General features: G+C 37.9%; 1 protein-coding gene across 1 annotated transcript; it reads right to left on the bottom strand.

The window, feature by feature from the left end:
- Positions 1-15,858: 15,858 nt before the first annotated feature.
- On the bottom strand, positions 15,859-19,717 carry LOC145951645 (uncharacterized). The gene is made up of 2 exons (XM_083063233.1): positions 16,518-19,717; positions 15,859-16,045 (listed from the first exon to the last, which is right to left on the bottom strand). The coding sequence occupies exons 1-2, from the start codon at positions 18,061-18,063 to the stop codon at positions 15,903-15,905; spliced, it is 1,689 nt and encodes a 562-aa protein (XP_082919359.1). The 5' UTR covers positions 18,064-19,717; the 3' UTR covers positions 15,859-15,902.
- Between the last annotated feature and the right edge of the window lie 32 nt (positions 19,718-19,749).

A 19,749-nucleotide genomic window follows, 5' to 3' on the forward strand; every position in this document is an offset into this window, starting at 1 on the left:
TTCCTCCTTTCTTGATGTAATTCTTGATTCTCTGGTGACAAATTATATTAACTGAGTTGGAAGATGGTATTGTTTCTTGCCTTTCCAACATTCTAGTTGGTACTTATTTTAGAATTTTGTGATAAGGATAGTGGTACCGGATATAAATGGTGTTGTTTCACAATTTTGTTGATGAATGAAGGGCACTCAGCATAGCATTTCATTTTTAGTAGCACCTGCTACTAACAGTTTTGTTGTCAGACCTTGAAGTCATTAGAACATTGTTGTAGACATTTTAAATGGTCTGTGAATGTTGTTCTTTTGTCTCATTAAACACATCATCTTGATGTTCAATTAGCTGGTTAATGACAGATGGTATTGACTATTGAAAGATCATGAAGATATTGAATGACACATAACATCTCATTTTCCTTTCCGTTATATATTGAGAGACAAATACAAGTGGTTTTGGGGGCAAGACAAGTGATTGTTGAAATGATACTGTAGATGTCTCTGGGATTGTAAAATTATGAATTTCTGGTACAAGTGGAAGTTCTAGTACAATTCAAAGTTCTCATCATTACTTGACCACTACCACACTTCAGTCGCTGTTCTAGATTATTTTCCCAAAATAAATAGGTGGCTCACACCACTAAAATCAGCACCATAATTTATAATTGGCCAAATTAAATTTAGGTTCCATTTCATTCTTACTTTGTACTCATCCCATCTTATATCGATTACAATTTAAAGTTTATATATACATATTAAGAATAATAAAAGATATATAACTTTTTAATACAATTTTACTAAAATAATACTTCCTTTGAATTTTTTTTTATGAAAATGAATTATATAATATTTTAAAGTTGAGAATCAATGACTAATTTGTTCTTATATATCTAAATAATAAAAAAATGCTCTTATAAATAAATAAATATATATATATATATAAGAAAAAAAAGTACTAAAATTTTTTGGACTAAAATATAAGTAAATTTTATTCAAGTTAATATTATTTAATATTTTTAAATTAAAAAAAATTCCTAATGCAATAAATGGAAATACTATCTACTATAGGTATAGTAAAGAATATTTTAGTAAATGTAATGTATATTTTATATGAAATTGTAAAATTAAATACATTAAATTAATTTTTTTTAGTATGTGTGAATTTAATTTTTTTTTTCTTCTTATATATAAGTCTAGAGAGACCCTCGATAAATGCATTACTTTTTATAATGGTAGTTGAATAATTAATGAACAATAAAAGATAAATTAAGGAAAAAAAAAGTAATTAATAAGGTTAACTTGGTTAAAATTTATTTATATTTTAACCCAAAAAATTTAAAAACATTTTATTTATATATAGATTAAAAGGAGTACTATATTTTTAATTACACAATAAGAAGGGACCAAAAGTATTTAATTTTGATAAAGTAACACATGCTATTTTCTTATCTATCATAATTGAATTCGACATAAAGTTTACACTAATTAATTCACGAGCCTGTTTAACAGAAAAATATTAAATACTAATATCATCGTTTTAACCGATATTTTCATAAGACATTTACATTTATACAATTATTTGAGAAAACAAATAATAACTGTCTAAAAAAATTATTAGATAACATATCGATAGAGGACCACATAATATTTATTTATTTATTTTATTCAAACAAGTAAAGTAGAACTATTTGTTCTAAAATATACTAATAAACAAGGGCATTCTTTTGTCGTCTAAAATTTCCAGTTTATTTTTCCCATTTCCGCTTAATATGGGACATACTTTATATACAATTGAAAAACTTGAATAAAATAGAAAATGATTTTTTATTGAATGTTCATTGACACATGATAGCAAATTAAGAAATAACCTCAAATGTGTGGTTTAGCAGTAGGGTTGATCTACGCTTAAGCAAGGTCAGGAGTTCGAATTCTACCTTGTATATGCAGTCACGTTAAATCTTGGGACCAGCTATCTCACCTTTCTAGGAGTGAGAAAATTAATCATTGCTATCGGCCCTGGATACTCCAGGGACGAATAAAAAAAATCAAGAAAAATAAAAATAAAAGTATTTATTATATAAAAATTACTAAAGTCATTCAATGTTCAACTTTTTTTTAAAAGTAATTTCAAACGTCTCAGATGTCGTAATATTAATTTTACAACGTGTATTGTCTTTAATAATTACACAAATAATGTTTTTAATCTAGATGAGACTAAAATTGCATTGTTTTTTTAAATATAAAGACTATAAATAAATATTTTAATATAATTCAAAACAAAAACTTGATATATTTATAATAGTTGAAAATATATTTAAACATAATAAAAATGATACAATATAATGATTTTAATTTTGATAAATTGTCAGTATAAAATTTCCATCATCAACTAATTAAATACCTTTTGAATATGACTTTTAAAATTATTATAAAAGCTAATGAACTTAAAATACATAAAATTTCATAATTAATTGAGAATAAAAGAAATACTCTTAAAGTGCATTTCAAGAAAAATTACATGTTTTAAAATCCTATCCCATCTGGTATATTAAATAACTCATTTCTTCCAAAAATTTATTTCTTCGTTAAACTGTTCGTCAAGAATTATAACTCCCAATCTGTTTTGTTGCTTGATGAGTTTGGAGTACCACAAGGATGCTTGGTGGGTTCAAGTTCTTCTTGGAGGATGCTTTCAATTTTCTTTCTATCTTTTTTCTTTCGAAACTCAAGTTAGAAAGGAACATAGTCAAAAGGCGAAGAAATTTAAATAGCTTTGTGAACTTGTTAGGCGTACTCGAAAATCATGTGACTCGAAAAGATTGATAGCGCTGCCTGAGAAGTAAAATCAACACATGCTGAATACTTGTGACTAATCTCATGTGGGGCGTGAGAGCACTTGAAATTATGGGACTCGAAAAAACAAGTGTTGCTCGAGAATAGTTGGAAAGTTGAGACTCTTAGAACATGGAGGTTAAGCCAAAACGGTTACCAAAAAATCAATCGAGGAAACAAGGAACGTGGGAAGAGCGGTTAAAGGAAGTTGTGAGTCAAGACCACGTAGCAAATATAGTGGATAGCGGTTATGAGTCAAAAGCGTACATGTACAGAATTAACCGCCCTTGATTGCTCTATAAATACAAGGAGTACGGACCTTTACGAAGGTCGGAAAACTCATACTCTAACCAAATTCTGAAGCATTCTCTGCCTGCACATATGGCTTCCATGCGAGGAATCATCTTTGGGTATGATCACTTCTCGGCCACTTGTCTTTTCTCTTTTTAGGAGTAGGATTAGTGCAGTCTTTCTTTTCTCTTCTCTTCTTTTAATTACGTAGTCATAGACTTTAATCTTGTAATGCTTGAACATTATGTAATCTGAACATGATTTGTATTGCGAATGTATACATTGTTCATTCTATTCATATTGTTATTTGCATGCGGGAACATTGCTTGTTTGTTTTAATCGAAGAACATTTTGAAACAAGTAGTTGCTAAGACTTTTTCATCCTACTCTCCATTCGCGGTAACACGATAACACAGTAAAGCACCTAAATTGAAATACGTTCGTATGCTAGTCTAAATAAAAAGAACCCAGGATTTGATGGTTAATTCCACCGTAAACAAATTGGCACGCCCAGTGGGACTCGTTTAATTCAGAACATAATTGGACTAGTTTAGGTGTGTGAATTGCATGAGATTAAGGAGTGGGAGAACTATGTCTACGTCTAATAATCCGAATGCAAGCCATAATAATGCAAATGTAGAACAACCTAACCCCAATCCTGATAGTGCTACTAATGTGACCGGGGGGGCAAGGTCTCCTCCTGTGTTACTCGAAAACACAGCAAGGCCAAATAATGTAACTCAGGAACTGGTAGATGTCACGAGGGAGTATCCTTGGGGTATGCCACCTAATTGGCGAAATACCCAACCTATACATGCTGATATGCCAGTACCCTTGATAGGGCCTAATCCCCAAATGCATATATCCCCACAGGGATATAATCCTGGACCAAACGACATGGGGTTTGTTATGCAAGACCCCTATCAACATATAGGAACGAGTCAGGAAGGTTCGTTAATTCGACAAGGCAGTTACGTACCCACTGGAATTAGTAACCAGGCTATGATGGCTCTTAGACAGCAAATGGACCATAGTAATCATGACATGGTCAATTTGTTGTCAACTCAAATGCATAACATTATGACTCCCTTGTATGAATTGATAAACAAAATAGGGGATAAACTAGGTGAGCACCTTCGAGAGCCATGAGTGCGAACTTGAATGACAGAGAAAACCTTGGGGGGCATGGAAATTTTCAGAATGTAATTCGACCTAATGGGAATCCCAATGATCATTTAGACCAGATGGTAGAAAGAATATTAAATAGGCATGGATTCGATGTAGGTCGAAACGAACGCCCATATTTCGTGTCAGCTTTTCCTGATTATATTACCCAAGCAGAACTACCCCGAGGAGTAAAAGTACCCAAGTTCTCGAAATTTGCAGGAGAATTGACTGAGTCAACAGTTGAACACATAGCTAGGTATGGAGTCGAATGTGGGGATTTAGCAAATAACGAATATTTAAAAATGAAATATTTCCCTAGTTTATTACCTAAACATGCTTTTACATGGTTTACTACCTTACCTCCTAATTCGATACACACATGGGTACAGTTAGAGGGTAGTTTCCATGAACACTTCTTTAGAGAGGAAACAAAAGTTAGTATAGTCGATCTGATGAATATCAAAAGACAAGATAATGAAACTTTGGATGACTATTTGAATAGATTTAGGCAATTAAAATCTCGATGTTACACCAATATACCTGAACATGAACTAGTTAGGATTGCGGCGACAGGGTTAGATTTCTCGATACGCAAGAAGTTAGTAAATGAACAGTTGAGGGATATGGCCCAACTGGCTGAAAAAGTGAGAAGGATCGAACAAATTAAACTAGAAAAAGAAAGGTTGAGAAAATTTGACAAATTTGTTCGAAAGGAGAAGGTAGCGTATTTAGACAATTCAGATCTTGGGGAAGATTCTAATTGTGAAGTCTCGAGTGAGGAGTTTGAGATCAACTTAGCCGAACTATGCCCTGGCCCTACGTATCAGTGTCAAATGTTAAAACCAGGAGATACTGTAGAAGGTAATTCGAGTAAGAAGTATAGTTTTGATGTAACGAAAGCGGAAAAAATATTTGATATTTTATTAAGAGATAAATAAATCGTACTCCCAGAAAATCATAAAATTCCCCCATTCGAGCAAAGAAAAGGAAATAAATTTTGTAAATATCATAATATGTATGGTCATTGGACTAACAATTGTGTGCGTTTCAGGGATTTTATCGAAAAGGCGATTACTGATGGTCGCCTTGCTTTTGAGGAGAAAGATATGAAAGTGGACACAGACCCATTTGCTGCTCATACTGGATATGTCGAGCCAGTCTCGATAGGAGGGATCAATATGGTGGATGTCACTATCGAAGAGGATGACAATATTGAGCCCATTTCTGATGAGAAGCTCGAGGAACTAATGGAAGATTTTGCTAAGGAGCAGGAGCCCATTTATCCTAAAGAGGGGGATAGCTTAGTTGATTTCTTGTCAAAAAAGAAAGAAGCTGATAGAGAAGTGATGTTATGCCCTCGATGTAGTGCTGTATTTGATAGGGCTGCTGCTAAGGCTTTTGAGGAGTCAGATATGATGAGGAATTATAAGGCTGAAAACCTTCGACAAAAGTCTAAGCCCAACGTCGGGTTGAATGCTGGGTTAACTATGAGGCAGGTTCACATGCCTCAATATAACGCTCCAGTAGGAAAGATGGAGATGTATAATTCATCGAGGTTTGGTAACACTTTTGTTCCAAATGCTAATGTGCCTATTGGCAAATGGAATGCACCGCCAAGACCTATGGTCGGAGGAATAGGTCGAGGGAAACAAGTGGTGGCTTATCCACGGAACCCAGTGCAAGGAAATCTAGGGAAATTCCCAACGGGAAGTTATGGTCGTGACTTTCGACAACCTTTCAACAATTTGAGTAAAACTCAGTGGAGAAGATAGCAAAGGATGCGGAAAGCTACTTTTGAAGGAGTAAAAGGAAATCATTTTTCGATCCCTGTTCCCCAGAGAGGAGAGTCATCTCAAAAGTTCGTTGACGATGATGAGGACATGATCACTGATTGCTTCGAGAGTGGCTTCGAGGACTCTTTAGAGGACATTTGTGGGGTAGTTTCGATCTTACCAACTGAGTATGCTGGAGCCATGGAAGCTGTGAATGAACAAGAAGATATCCATCGAGAGGACTTCTTCGAGGACCCCAATTATGAGTCGAAAATCGTATGGGTTAACCAAATATCAAGGGTTATTCCCAAGTTTAACACTGCTGTGTTCGATTCTCCTACTGAGGAGATGAAAGGACACCTCAAGCCTTTATTGCTGACATTGTTGATTGAGGGGCAAGAGGTAAATAAGGTTCTTGTTGATGGAGGGGCTGCTGTGAACATCCTACCCAAGACAATGCTGAAGAGGTTTGGAAAGTCCTTAGCGGATTTAAAACCTCACAACATAATGATTTCGGATTATGCCGGAAAGTCTTCTCAGCCTGAAGGTATGATTCTGCTCGACGTACAAATTGGAAGTGTAAGGAGGACTACAATGTTCATAGTAACGCCATCTAAGGCAAACTTTAACGTCCTGCTAGGTCGAGAATGGATTCATGGAGTAGGAGCTGTTCCATCCACTGTACACCAAAAGATTTTTTTTTTGGAATGATGATGAAGGGTTAGAGATGCTTGAAGCTGATCAGAAAACTTATGAAGTTGGGATGTATTTCGCGGACCAACAACTGACAGCGTTTGCGAAAACTAAACCTTTCGATGCTTACAATTCTAGAATGATGGATGAAGAAGAAGGCATTAAGAAGATGTTTTGCTGGGATGTAAGGAGAGGTTTTGTGATTCGAGCCGAGAAGGATTCAGCTCCACTTGAAGAATGAAGGATAAAGATCCTTACTCGAGCTTTTTAGCTCGAATATCGGCTTACGTAGCCGATCGAACGGCCAATATGGCCGAAGAAGTGCAAAGTGAAAAAGCATTTTTTAAGGAAGTTGATAAAAACAGTACGGCCACATGGGCCGATGAAAAACAAAAAATAGAAAATCAAGGAGACCAGGGAGTTTCCAACAAAAAAGAAAACGAAAAAAAAAAGGAAATCAAGGAGACCAAGATGTCTCGAGCAAAGAAGAAGATCGAGGGAACGGAAAAGGCCACGCGGTCGAAAAAACAACAGAAAACCAAGAGCAAGAGCTAGATCCCAAGTTGGATTGTATCTTCGACGACTCACCGTTGGGATTCGAAAGAACGGAGAAAGAGGAATATAAGTTAGAATCTCAGGATCCACTTGAAGAGGTAAACTTAGGAACGGGTGAGGCTAGAAGAGTAACCTACGTGAGCAAGTTCTTGCAAGGAAATCTAAAGGAGGAATTGCTTCGAGTTTTACATGAGTATAAAGATTGCTTCGCATGGGATTACGAGGAAATGTCAGGATTAGATCGAGAATTGGTGGAACATAGGTTACCCACAGTTCCTGGAAAGAGACCTGTTAAGCAAAACCCTCGAAGATTTTCCCCTGAAGTAGTCGAGAAAATTAAAGAAGAAATTGAAAGACTGCTAAAAGCGAAGTTTATTAGAACTTCAAGATATGTTGAGTGGGTCTCGAATATTGTGCCTGTGACCAAAAAGAATGGAAAACTCAGAGTCTGCATTGATTTTCGAGATCTCAACAAAGCAACGCCCAAGGATGAATATCCTATGCCTATTGCTGAAAACATGATACACGCCGCTGCAGGTAATGAAATTATGAGTTTGCTTGATGGTTATTCTGGGTATAACCAAATTTATATTGCAGCTAACGATGTGTCGAAAACTGCTTTTCGATGTCCAGGTGCCTTAGGCGTCTATGAATGGGTGATGATGCCATTTGGATTGAAAAATGCTGGTGCTACTTATCAGAGGGCAATGAATTTAATATTTCATGATCTAATTGGTAAGTTTGTACAAGTATATATTAATGACATAATTGTTGGGTCGAAACGAAAAGAGGATCATCTAAGCCATTTAAAATTATCGTTCGAGAGAATGAGAAAACATGGTTTGAAAATGAATCCACTAAAATGTGCTTTTAGTGTTACAGCAGGAGAGTTTCTGGGGTTTGTCATACACCAGAAAGGAATTGAAGTGGATCGAAACAAAACGAAGGCTATTATGGAGACTAAACCTCCATCGAACAAAAAGGAACTTCAATCTCTCCTAGGTAAAGTGAACTTTTTGCGAGGGCAATCTGGGTCAAGCAGGGTCAAGCGGTAGCAGTTTTATGGTTTTTCAAGGATTGAAGGTGCTATAGCTTAAGAGAGCAAATAAGATTTTTCAATGATGTCCCTCTCCATACCCCCATTATAACAATTTGGCACATGCCCTTTACCTGATCCAAGCCATTAGCCTTTATGAGATGCATATTTACATTTTTGCATCTTAATATTTTTGTTTTTGTTTTGCTTTGTTTTTCTCTTTCTTTCTTTTTTTTTTTTTTTTTTTTTTTGTAATGGCTGACCATATACTTCTTCTTCCCAAAATTCCCCATTCTTCAACTCCCCCAACTTATTTGATGTCTTCAGTTTGCTCTCTTAACCAAAGCAAGGGTTATGGTTAATTTTTCATGGTTTGGGACAAGTGGAAGGTATGGTGTTTAGGCTTAGGAAGGTATGGGTCAAGTGGAAAATGGATATGGCTTTTTGGCTTAGATGGTTAACAAAATATGGAAGTGTGAATGCCTTGATCATATAAGTGCATAACATAAGCAAACCACCAGGGAAACTCAAGCAAAGTCTATCATGCAACCTAAGCGTAGTTCACTCATCAGTGTTTAGGCTCAAACCTCACCCGGCTATGCATCCACAAACTATCAAGCTCAGCTCAGTTCTATGATCAACATTGAAACCCGTATGCAACTAGTCATGAACTAAAGATCTAATGTGACTTGAAAATGTCCAGGGTACAAACACTATAAACATCAAGCAAACTACAATCCAGAATCAACCACAAGCAAAGCAAGTATCAACAAGATCAAAAACCATGCTAAAGCAGAATATTCACAAAAAAACCAACAAAGTAATCACCAAAAAAGAACTAAGTCTAAAACAGTTAAAATACTGAAATTAAAAGACAAAAAATAATTTGCAATAGACAAAGGTAAACTAAGGTAGGCTCCCTATACTTCCCGCTATGGGGTCTGGTCATCATCATCTTTAGGGGCTGCTCCACCATCAACGGCTCCGTCTGCATCAGCAGCTCCACTCCCCCAAACTTAAGAGCCTGGTCCCCAGGCCAACCAGTATATGCCTGAAAGTCCTAGAAACCAAGAGTGGTCGCGGAGTATAAGCATGAAAAAGAATGGTGAGCACAAAAATGTATACATAGTGATGACCAAGCAACTATAACACAATGGAGAATATCCTTAGACCAAAATTAAGCACAAAATGCATGTACACGGAAATGGACTAAGACAATGCAACACAAACAGAACACAAAGAAACATGATTGAAAATAGATAAATATGGGCTGTCAGGAATGTGGTGCGCCGGGCTTAACACAGATGCGCCGGGCTTAATATCAGTAAAAATCAACGAGGTTTCAAAATCTGATATCGCGCCGGGCGTGCGTTAAACGCGCCCGGCGTGGTGGTTCCAGAGACCAAAAATTGAGTATTAGGCCGGGCGCAAAAGAGTCACGCCCGGCGCGTAGTCACTTTAAAAGGTCAATTTGCCCAGGTTTTAAATTAGGATCAGGCCTTATTTCCACCTAGACACAGAATTGCCTCATTCCTCACATTCCAAACAAAATGTACCCTATATTTACCCATTCAAACATGATTCTAACAACTAACACATAACACAAACAACATATACCACAAAACATATAACACAAAACACAACACATAATACAAAACAACACTTATAACACAGAACAACATGCAACAAAAATCTAAAACACAGTTCAGATCTCTGGGTTGCCTCCCAGGAAGCGCTTGTTTACTGTCCCGAGCCTGACGGTGGCCAACTTGAAGTGCTCTACTTTCCTTCTCCTCCTGTTGCTCTTGTTCCTCCTTGCTTTGTGCTCAATCTGAGGATTGCTCAGCAACTGCTCAGAAGAATTGGTCAATCTAGTTCACAGTTCCTTGCATACAAGAGAAAGTAGAGGACTAGAGCGCACAGGTTAGCTTCAACAATTCATTACCAACACACAAATAAAAATAACAATAAAAACAAAGAATAAGTCACAAATAGCTACAAATACTAAATCGCCATTCTAATCCCCGGCAACGGCGCCAAAAACTTGTTGAAATTTTCGTTGAAGTACTTTTGTTATAATTGAAATTTAGTTTAATTCCATCAACGGTCTCAAACACGGCAAGTATACCGGCCGTTCAAGTAGTAAAAATATCGTATCCACAGGGATTAGAAGGTAAAATAAGCATTTAATGACTATTCGTGACTAAAGAATGATTCCAAATTGTAGTTCGTCATGTATATGAATCGAAGAGCATGACTACTGGAATGAAAGCTATAAATAAATAATGGTTTGTGAGTGGAAAAGGGTAGAAATGGTAATGGTTTTGTGAGGTTGTGGGGTCAGATTTCACCAAACGTTACACTAATGAGTCCTTAATCTCTTGTTAAATTCATTGCTTAGTCAACCCAAGAGTTACTCAAACCTAATCCCTTAGAAAAAGAGCCTAGATGCGGATATTGAATATCAATCCCTTGAGTACCCAATATCTACACCCGCATTACGGGCTAGGGTTTAAGACTACTAATGGGTCAAGCTCTATCCCTAGATACAATCACCACTAGGCATATGTTTCAGAACTAGTTTCAAAGGTTATTTTCCAATACCCATGGAACCTTAAATCGTGCAAATGGTGATCAATCCAAAGCAAGCATTAAGAATAGAAACATAAACAACAATGAATGAAACAACATGTATATATATCATAAAAACCAGAAGGATTACAATAGTATTCGTTGGTTACATCTAACCCCACAAAAAATGGGTGAAACCACTCAACAAAGAGGGTAAATACAAAATAGAGATGAAGGGAGAAATGAAGAACCGAAGGAAAGACCCACACACGAACGGCTTCAAGCTCCGAGAATCCCTTCCACAGCTCCCAAAACGCGCCCAATGTGTGAATGAGGGAGAAACCCTCGAAAATGGCTTCAAATACGAGCCTGGGAGGTCAGATTAGGGTTCTGCGCCCGGCGCATAAGTTGTCGCGCCCGGCGCATAGTCTTCTGAGCACTTTCTGCCTCGTTATAAGCCCGGCGCAATTACTTTTTAAGCCCGGCGCAGTGTCTTCCAGAGACTTTCAAGCATTCTCTGCCTTAGAGCGAGCCCGGCGCAATTCTCTATTAAGCCCGGCGCAATTCGTTCCAGAGAGTATTGAGGTACTCTCTGCCTCGATCACGCCCGGCGTGGTGGAGTCTCGCGCCCGGCGCATGTACAACTTCCAAAAGTCCACTGCTCTGTTCTTCTCAAGCCCGGCGCAGCGTCATCTTACGCCCGACGCAGACACTCTGCTCTGCTCCTTGGCTCCTTATGTTTCCAATCCAAAAGATCTTCAATCCTCAAATCTCTAGCTCAATACCTGTACAAAAAATGAGGTGGATTAAGGTATTGTTAGATGAATTTGGGTTAGTTATATCTGCATACAAAATGAACCAAAAAGAGAACAATTATATTGCAATGGTTCAAAGGATGAGTGGAATTTGTTCAATAAGTCTCATCAAAAAGAGGTAAAATTGAGACTTAACAGAAGATTCATATCGAACTTGTCTGGTAAAACTAAAATCTTTTCTCCTCTTTTACGTTTAAAAAAGGAACAAGAATTTCGATGGGATAAAGATCACCAGAAAGCATTCGATAACATCAAAGAGTACTTGGCTCATCCTCCAGTACTCGCACCAATCTCTAAAGGGAAGCAACTGAAGTTGTACATTTCAACTAGTGATTCGACTATTGCGGGCATGCTTGCGCAAGAAGATGAAAATGGCATCGAGAGAGTCATCTATTATCTAAGTCGAATGTTAGTAGGAGCAGAAATTAGATATTCCCCTTTAGAGAAATTGTGTTTAAGTTTATATGTTGCTTGTACAAAGTTGAAGTATTACATTAGGACTCGTGATGTTGTAATATTTTGTCGAAGTAATGTGATTAAGTATATGTTGTGTAAACCTGTTTTACATTCTCGAGTTGGTAAATGGGCACTTGCATTAACTGAATATTCACTTACTTTTGAACCACTAAAAGCAGTTAAAGGTCAAGTACTCGCAGATTTTCTCGCTGATCACTCGAATGAGTCAAAAGAGATTTTATACTTAACCACGAAACCATGGCAATTATATTTTGATGGATCGAAACATGAGTCAGGCGCTGGAATAGGTCTTTTAATCCTAAACCCTCAGGGATTGCCGACAAAAGTGTCACTTAAAATGAACAAAAAGTATTCGAACAACGAAACTGAGTATCAAGCGTTGATAGCTGGACTCGAAATATTAATGGAGTTGGGTGCTCGAAATGTATTGATTCGAGGGGATTCACAATTAGTTGTCAAACAATTAACACAAGAATATAAGTGCTTAAATGAGAGGTTAATTGAATTAAAGGATCGAGTCGTGCAATTACTTAACACTTTTGATGAAGTCGAATTACAACATATTCCTCGAGGCTCAAATATCATTGCAAATAGGTTGGCTCAAACAGCCTCAGGGTATAAAGTAAGTGAAGAATGTCTTGAGTATTTAATCCACACAGAAAATGAATTGGTGGAGCACCGAGAAATTATAAATGTTAGTTCAGTGAGTCAGCAAGATTGGAGAAGCGAATTGATCGAATACTTGCGAAATCCCAACCTAAAGGTAGAAAGGAAGATTAAACTCCAAGCCCTTAGTTATCTTTTACTGAACAATGAATTGTATAAAAAGGGTTTCGACGGAGTTTTATTCAAATGTTTGGGGAAAGATGAGAGCTACATAGCAATGGCGGAGATGCATGAAGGTATTTGTGGAGCACATCAAGCTGGAAAGAAAATGAAGTGGGCATTATCAAGAAAAGGTTTGTATTGGCCAACTATGATCAAGGACTGTATCGAATTCGCAAGAAGTTGTGAAGAGTGTCAGAAACATGGACCGATACAAAGAGTGTCGGCCAGTGAGTTGCACTCGATTATCAAGCCTTGGCCATTTCGAGGGTGGGCAATGGATTTGATTGGCCAAATACACCCACCTTCCTCGAAGAACCACAAGTATATACTAGTCGCCATAGATTACTTTACAAAATGGGTTGAAGATATTCCTTTAAAAGAAGTCGAGCAAAAAGACATAATTGATTTTATCGAGGATCATATTATCACAAGATTTGGGATTCCTCAAACAATCACTACTGATCAAAGAACAGTTTTTACGGGTCGAAACATTGCTCGATATGCGGAGTCGAGGGGGATTAAATTAATAACTTCAACACCGTATTATGCTCAAGCAAACGATCAAGTCGAGGCTGCTAATAAAGTAGTGATTAATTTAATCAAAAGACATATATCAAACAGACCACGAAGTTGGCATGAGACTCTTGTTCAAGTACTATGGGCTTATAGGAATTCACCTCGAGATGCCACGAAAACTACTCCATATAAATTAGTATATGGTCATGAAGCTATTCTTCCTATTGATATTAATTTACAATCAATTCATATACAAAAACAAAATGAATTACCTGTTGCAGATTATTGGAGTTTAATGTATGACGAGTTGATTTCTTTAGAGGAAGAGAGGTTAATTGCGTTGCAAAATCTTGTGCAACAAAAAGAAAAAATCGAGAAAACATATAATAAGAAGGTCAAAACCCAACGTTTCCAAGTTGGAGATCTGGTATTAAAAGTCATCCTTCCTATAGATCAAAAATCTCGATACTTGGGGAAATGGTCATATAATTGGGAAGGTCCCTTTGTAGTCAAGCAAGTATATTCAAAGAATGCATACGTGATTAAAGGGATAAATGATTCAAGTACAAGCAAAGTCATGAATGGGAAATACTTAAAACATTTTCACAAGAGGGTAGAATGAGAATTGTTCAATACAGGACGAACATAAATTAATAAGAGTGAAAGAAAAGAAAAATCTAAACGCTAATTATTACAAAATTGTTTTTTGAAGTCCTCGAAAGCTTTGTAAGCTTCGTCCAAATTTTTCTTGCGAGACGTACATTGAGCTTCTAAATGCCTCTTCTGCTCCAAAGTCTTTGCTAATCGAGAAGAAATGGCTTTGCCCTCTTCCTTAAGCCCTGTTTGATGTTGCTTGATCTCTTGACTCTTAATTTTCACTCCATCCTTCTTCGAGCGAGTTCTGTCAAGCTCATGTTTTAAGGCTTCGATAGCATGTTCGATATTAGCCTCCTCCTTTTGCAATGCTTGTAAAGCAGAAATCATTTCTTCCGTTGATTTCTTGATAGAAACCAACTCATCTCGGAGTTTCTCGAGCTTAGCACGGTCTCCTTCAGTTTCGACCTCAATTTGGGTCACTTCTTGATATGCAGTAGACCATTGAGTTCGAAGTTCCCATGCACGGCTAAAAGGCTTGATAAAAGATTGAAGCTCCAAAGAAATGTCAGAAGGAAGGTCAGAATAGCTCAGCAGGTCATCAAGCATTTGTTGAACTTCTGTTTTAAATTCAGGGATAAGGAAGGCTTGATCGAGATCCTCGACATATGCCTTCAATCGAAACGATTCGAGCAAGGGTTGGTAAGAAGGTACTTCAGAAGCTGGTTCAACAGTGGGCAATTTTTCTTTTTCTGACCCAGAAGGGCCACTAGTCCAGTTGTCCAAGACCTCGAAGATACTATTGATATCTTCATCCTCGTCGTTGAAGAAACTCATCAAATCCAAATCTGGAGAAGGAATGGAAGAGAAGCCCTGGACAGAAGAAGTAGCACCTCCTTGGGTCGAAGGAGAAGTGGTAAAAGGTCTTGGAGACTCAGTAGAACCTACACAAGGAGAAATACATAAGAGATCTTCATTAACAAGTTATCATATCAAAAAGTAAAGTCGAAAGAAATATACCCTTGTGTGGACTCAGGGGAGGTCGTAATTCAAAAGAGGGTTCACCTTGAGCAGAGTCTGGTTGCGTCTCCGCATGAGTCAAAGGCTCTGGCTGGGAAACCCTATCCTCTTCAGCTTGAAGAGGAACCTCTATCGAAGCCATAACTGAGGCCAATGTTGCAACATCCACTGGGGAGGTAGGCAACTGATGAAATGAAAGGGTAAGTTAAAAGATTAACTTAAAACACCAGAAAATTTGAAGTCGAAAGGTATGAGAACATGAACCTGTTGAGTTACTTCAGTGACAAGAGGTACGTTTTTCTGCACCTCTTGAGACACCCCTTGAGAAGAATCCAGTGGGATAATCTCAATATCCTATTAATAGGATTTTAGAACGGTTAAAGGCATAAGAGAAATATAAATGAAGAAAGACGTCGAAATTGAGATACCTTAGGAGCGGACTTCATGGCGTCTTTGAGCAACTTCTCGCCAGAGGATTGTTGAGGTTTCTTGGGAAGAGGCAAGACCATCTTACCTTTCCCCTTGTCTTGCTTTTTTGTGGTCGAGACCTGAATTGGAGAATAATTGATTAGGTATGAAACACGAGCAAGAAAATAACCTTGATATTTGAGTTAATTTACTTACAGTTTTGGTACTGTCTGAACCTATTCTTTGTTTCTTCGAGTTTTCAATACTCTGTAGAGTAGAATTTCGAGAAGGTAAGATAAAATATTGGTTTCGAGAAAAACTGCAAATCCAAACAAGCTATACCATAGAACGTAAAGAAACCTTGTCAGCAGCGGTCTTTCTCTTTCGACCTTTTTTAGATGTCTCTTTATCCTCGTCATCGTCACTCTCCCAATCAGGAGTTGGATCAACATGTCGAGGAACACGCTGAGGGATGGCAGCTACAAGGTTCGAGCAAAGAAGTGAGACAAGTGTAAGGTATACTCGAAGAAGAAGGAGGTGAAAAATATTTACCAGGAGGAGGGTTAATGTTATTGACCCAACATAATGGCCACCATTTGTTTCGAGGAAAATCGTACACGGAACATCTCGCGTAGGTAACTTTATTCTTTACAGGAACTTCTTTGCGCTCAAGGTAAAACGGGTCGAGTGTTTTCACCCAAGGAGGATGAGATACATGTTTAACTAGACCAAAAAGGGCATTTGGAAGAGGAGGTATATGCTTTGGACAAAATTTTTCGAAATCAGTTTTACCTTGAGGATTTATTACCTTTTTTGAGCGAATGTTCCGTTGTACCATTTTCGATAATGAGACCGAAGCGTCAAAAATGGTTCGGTGCGCATTGTCAGGTCGATAACAAACCTTAAAAAATTGTTCGAATTGATAAATGATAAGTTGATTCTTGAAAGTACCTGGTTGTTTAGGCCCCTGCGAACAAGAAAGAGGAGAACTAATCAGCTTTTTCAGAAAGCCATCAAAATCGGTGAGTTTATCTACAATATAGTAACACCACCATCGAAGGTAGCATTTTGAGACTAAGAAGGAAGGAGAAAAGGTGGTCGGTGTAAGCCTAAGTTCTTTATCAGGGCGAAGGATGAAGTCAAGGACTTCTTCATAATTCCCTTTTTCGACACAAATATCCGCATCAATGCCTTCTTTACGTCGAAGGGGAAGAGGTTTCATTTGGCAAAGCCCAAACTGTCGAGCAAAAAGTTGGGGCTGATAAGGATAAAGTCTGACATCTTTTTGCCTCATACCCGACATGATCACATCCCAAGACAAGAATCTAAACCACAGGTCAGTTGAAGCTGGACTTATGCTACCAACTTGATTATTTTGACGCAACCATGTAGGACCTATCAAATTCGGTCGAATGAAAGGGGCTAAGTCTTCAGTGAAGTCAGTGAAGCTAAGGATGGCTCTAATATATTTCTCGAAATTGTCTACCAGACGCTTTCGAGGGGTAAGGGTTGTTAAACGAGCTCCTTCGAGTTCACATATGGGAATGGGTTTTGAGGGCAAATGAAGTTTCTTCTCCAATAGCGCGTTGAGCCAAAGTTGAAGTAGCCATAACGAGCTAGAGAGATTTCGAGGCCCAGATTCTCGAGCAAGACTTTCGGAAGCTTCATCAAGACAAGTATAAAGAGAGGCCAGAAGTAGTTTGCTTAAGCAAATTTTCCTTTGCAAATGAAGAGCCTGAGCTAAATTGTAATAATATTTTGGGACTTGAAGCGAAGGGGTGCAAAAGACACAGGCGGACAACCAGTACATAGGAAAGGCAATATGCTCTGAAGGTGAGACAAGCGTGTCCGGTTGTCCCATATGCGCGTTAATAAAGGCCAAATAGGTCTTCTTATCCCAAGAAATTGAAGTATCCTTGATCGAAATTTCCTCTTCAAAGGCGTCAGGATAAAACCTATCTCCAATAGGCTTTAACCCTGTTATAGCAGCAACATCAAGTAACGTCGGGCAAATGAAGCCACAAGGAAACTCGAAAGCCCGAGTCTCTCTATTCCAGAAGAAGATAGCAGAAAGGAGCATTTGAGGGTCGAAAAGATGGAGGTCGAACTTAGCTAGTTGGATAAATTCAAAAATACCTGTTTCTTTCCATTCTGAGGACATAGAAGCCTCTACACGAGCTAACCAAGAGAGGTGCCTTTCTTTAACGGGGGGAAACGCTCTAAAAATTTTGGTAGTATCCCCAAAAAGGTTTAGGTCTATTTCTGGGGAATAAATGAAAGGTAGGGTGGTGGAGTCCTCAGGCAAAAGGGTATTACCATATCTCTTGGTATTTTGACCAGCAAAAGGACCAAGGAAAGCATGAACAGAACCATCTGCTAGAGAAAAAGGAAGAAGTACCTGAGATTGGTATATTTTCAAACTAGCCTCCTCCATGCCTGGGATTGGAATGAAAGTGTCATCACCTTCTTTGACCTTTTGAACTTGAGCACCAGTCATTAGCAGAGGAGTGTCCTGGGTAGTAGTTGCGGTTGGCCATAGTGGTTACCAGAGTGGTGGTCATAGCAGCAGAAGTAGTAGCAGTCAAAATAGGGGAAGAAGTGGTGGCAGTAGGAGACATTGAAGAAGCTACGGCAGCGGAAGTGGACGCAGCAGAAGAAGCCATAACGAACAAAAGCAAGAACAGAGAGAACGGTCTGAGAAGAAGATCAAGAACCAGAGCAAAAAAAGAAACAGTGAGCAAGAAAACTTGGGCACGAAGGAAGAGAATGGTGAAAACAATTTAACCCTAGGGTGAAAAAGGGGTTTTTAACGAGGTAAATGGGCCTAGGTTGAAACGGGTTAGGTTAGGCAAGATTATTTGAAATATTAAATTGAATTTCCAAAACAACCGCCAAAACGTTTCATATCAGAAGACAAATTTATGGAAAAATAGAAGTATGCGCCGTCAGAGCTATCAATGTCACATCCAAATGGTCAGTACCTTACAAGAATAGGTTTTCATCGAAAGAAAGATTAAGTTAACGTCAAGAAAAGTGAACATCAAGAAACAAATCGAGGAAGTATCGAAGAACAACCTTGATAGGAATTTAGTTTTCTCCTAAGATGCTCATCGAAACCAAATTCCTAGGGGGGGCATTTGTTAGGCGTACTCGAAAATCATGTGACTCGAAAAGATTGATAGCGCTGCCTGAGAAGTAAAATCAACACATGCTGAATACTTGTGACTAATCTCATGTGGGGCGTGAGAGCACTCGAAATTATGGGACTCGAAAAAACAAGTGTTGCTCGAGAATAGTTGGAAAGTTGAGACTCTTAGAACATGGAGGTTAAGCCAAAACAGTTACCAAAAAATCAATCGAGGAAACAAGGAACGTGGGAAGAACGGTTAAAGGAAGTTGTGAGTCAAGACCACGTAGCAAATATAGTGGATAGCGGTTATGAGTCAAAAGCGTACATGTACAGAATTAACCGCCCTTGATTGCTCTATAAATACAAGGAGTACGGACCTTTACGAAGGTCGGAAAACTCATACTCTAACCAAATTCTGAAGCATTCTCTGCCTGCACATATGGCTTCCATGCGAGGAATCATCTTTGGGTATGATCACTTCTCGGCCACTTGTCTTTTCTCTTTTCAGGAGTAGGATTAGTGCAGTCTTTCTTTTCTCTTCTCTTCTTTTAATTACGTAGTCATAGACTTTAATCTTGTAATGCTTGAACATTATGTAATCTGAACATGATTTGTATTGCGAATGTATACATTGTTCATTCTATTCATATTGTTATTTGCATGCGGGAACATTGCTTGTTTGTTTTAATCGAAGAACATTTTGAAACAAGTAGTTGCTAAGACTTTTTCATCCTACTCTCCATTCGCGGTAACACGATAACACAGTAAAGCACCTAAATTGAAATACGTTCGTATGCTAGTCTAAATAAAAAGAACCCAGGATTTGATGGTTAATTCCTCCGTAAACAGGACTCATCTTCAACAATAAGTGGTATTGAACATTGATTGATTGATCAGTTTCCAAAGTGTTCAAATTTAAATGATTAACTGTTATCTCTTGAACATAATTCTGAAACATATTTCCTGTAATGTTGGGCTCGCACATATCTTTCCAGTCTCATGGGCTACGATAATTGAAACCTTAAACTAGGACAAAATGAGTATAGCTTTACA

The sequence above is a fragment of the Cajanus cajan genome, chromosome 9 (assembly GCF_000230855.2).
Source record: "Cajanus cajan strain Asha chromosome 9, NIPB_CcT2T_4, whole genome shotgun sequence".
In the NCBI taxonomy this organism is placed as follows: domain Eukaryota; kingdom Viridiplantae; phylum Streptophyta; class Magnoliopsida; order Fabales; family Fabaceae; genus Cajanus; species Cajanus cajan.